The 2,727-nt window shown below is 44.4% G+C and overlaps 1 protein-coding gene across 1 annotated transcript; it reads right to left on the bottom strand.

Annotated features, from left to right (window-relative positions):
• Positions 1 to 951: 951 nt before the first annotated feature.
• On the bottom strand, positions 952 to 1,905 carry LOC107541573 (olfactory receptor 10Z1). Its single transcript, XM_016218689.2, has one exon. It carries the CDS (start codon positions 1,903 to 1,905, stop codon positions 952 to 954), a length of 954 nt encoding a protein of 317 aa, XP_016074175.1.
• Positions 1,906 to 2,727: the final 822 nt, after the last annotated feature.

The raw sequence follows: 2,727 nt of genomic DNA on the forward strand, positions 1-2,727 counted from the left end.
ACTGAAGCTGAGAAAAGTAATTTATCCAGGGTCACACAGTAAGTCATAGAACCTGTATACAAACTCTCCCCTGATAGCAGCAAAAATTAATTACACCTTCACTTATCCCTAAGAATGTCCGGCTCTGTGCAGGTCATATGGTAGGTGGAAGGTGAATAGGCACAATATAGGTTTTGCTGCAGACTCTAAAGGACAGTGTGTGCTAGAGAGTGACCCCAACGAGGAGGCCTTTGACACCCAAGATTATAAGGTCATTAGAGGGCAACAGCAATTATGAAAAGAAATAGAAGACAAATCTATTTTCTGAAATAGAATCTACCAAAGTAGGAGAGCCAATTAAAAGAGGGTAAAGTAATAATGAACCAGAGATAGAGAGGGCACTATATACAAAGATAAAGGAGACCCTATGGGAGACAGAGAAAATAACCCACCTTTTCATTTAGCCAAGCATTTAAACTGATCTGTCAAACTGATATTCACTGAGTGTTGGATCTTGGAAGAACATTATAGGTCTAATAGTCTAATTATGTAATGATTTTCAAAATCTCTGCAGAATCCTTGATAGAGCTCCAGCCAGCTTTGCTTTGAACTTGAGCACCCCAAACTTCCCTCGTCTTGTTCAGATCAGTTATAAAATTATTTTTTGTGTGTGTGGTTTTAATTTGTATCTCTATCTTTTAATTTTTTTTAATTTACAATTTACATTGAATATTATTTTGTATTAGTTTCAGGTGTGCAGCGCTGGGTGGTATCTCTGAGGCTGAAGGTGAAAATTCAGATTCTGAACTCACCCTCCTGCAGCCTTGGGGGAGCTCAGGAGGCGGGTGACGCTCTCCCATGGGACTGAGGGTAGGGCAGCTTTGGAGTGAGGCCCTGGATACCTGCCTCATTGGCCTGGGTGTCTGGTGTATGCCAGCCCATGCAGAGGAGATGATCCCACTGGTGTAGTCTTCATCCTTTGCCCAGCAATCTGCCTTGGAAAACATGTATCAGAGCTGTCTGTACAGCCCGATTCCTCAGACTGTAAACAATGGGGTTAAGGAGAGGAGTCACCACAGTGTAAGTGACAGCAATAAGCTGATCCCGCTCGAGAGAGTAACTGGCTTTGGGCCTCAAGTACATGAAGGATGCACAGCCGTAGTGAACTATGACGACTGTGAGGTGCGAGGCACAGGTGGAGAAGGCCTTCTTCCGCCCCTGGACTGAGGGTATCCTCAGTACTGTGGCCACGATGTAGGCGTAGGAGATGGCGATGGAGAAGAAGGATACCAGGAGGACCAGCAGGCTGAGGATGAGTATCCCCAGCTCACTCAGGCCTGTATCCCCGCAGGCCAGGCTTAGCACTGGTGGCGTGTCACAGAAAAAGTGCTGGATCTCATGGGAGCTGCAAAATGGGAGGTGGAAAATGACCAGTGTCATTCCCAGCCCAAAGAGGTAACCATTCAGGAAGGAAATGCCAACCAGCTGGGCACAGAAGGTGGGATTTATGCGGCTGTCGTAGTGCAGTGGGGCACAGATGGCCACATATCTGTCAAAGCCCATGACAGCCAGCAGGAAGCAATTGGTACAAGCCCATGAGGCAGAGAAGAACATCTGGGCAGCACAGCCCACGTAAGAGATGTTTTGGTCTCCCATGAGCAGGCCAGAGAGCATTCTAGGGATGATACCCAAGGTGTAGCAGGTCTCAGAGAAAGACAGAACAGAAAGGAATAGGTACATGGGGGTGTGAAGATGGCTGTCCAGCCTGATGACTACGATAATAAAAACATTGCTGGTCAGGGTGACAAGATACAGGCAGAGAAACAACACAAAGAGCAAGGGTTGCAGCTCCCCAAAGCTGGAAAAGCCCAGGAAGACAAAGCCCCTCCAGGAGGTTGCATTGGTCTGCCCCGTGCTGAGTGACATCCTTGATAGGTGTGTTGACTCTTTTCACCTTGCCAGTAGATGCCTATTTTCTTTTAAAGGCAGGATGACTTGGATTGTGCCTGTTGTAACTTGAAAATGAAGTGCTGCTTTAGACAGTGACTAAACTTTGGAAAGGTTATTTGTTACATTAGATACACAGATTTATGGATCCATTCTCACATGCACATATGTGCATTCAGACAAATGCACAATATGCACACGCATACATGCAAATACATACATGACTCCATATATGCAGACATATATACATGCATACCACATACAAAACACTTGCTTGTAATTATGCACATGCCACACATTGAAAACTATGCCTTGCACATTTACCATTAATGGTCATATCCACAAATATGCCAGTCATGCAAATGCATTGTAAAAGCATATATATTCAGATAGCACATGCACATGTAGAATTGTGCACCATACATTTATTCATACCAACATCAGGCATATGCCGCCACATAAGAATACACATATGGACACTTACACATTGCCTGTTAGAGTTTGAGGTGGGGTGGCTTGATAAATATAATTTTATAGCCCAAGCAACAAAGCCAATACAGTGAAATGACTTTCACAAATTCACCCAGAGACAACATGAGAGAAAAAGTGTCCTTTGTCCTAATCTAACATTCTTTTCCCCAAACTTGAAGACTCTTTTCAGACACTAGGGGACACTCACTAACATGAATACAGAATAAGAAACATCTTGCTCAACAATGATCCCTTGTGTCTATACCTTCCCTACCCCAAGTCCTTTCATGTGTGAGTCTATGCTAATCACTGAAGGAAGAATCGGGGCTC

Source organism: Miniopterus natalensis, chromosome 19, assembly GCF_054644295.1.
Source record: "Miniopterus natalensis isolate mMinNat1 chromosome 19, mMinNat1.hap1, whole genome shotgun sequence".
Taxonomy (NCBI): Eukaryota; Metazoa; Chordata; class Mammalia; order Chiroptera; family Miniopteridae; genus Miniopterus; species Miniopterus natalensis.

What these genes read in the sequence shown, in the direction of transcription:
- LOC107541573 (XM_016218689.2), bottom strand. Translation starts at nt 1,905, where the DNA reads ATGTCACTCAGCACGGGGCAGACCAATGCAACCTCCTGGAGGGGCTTT.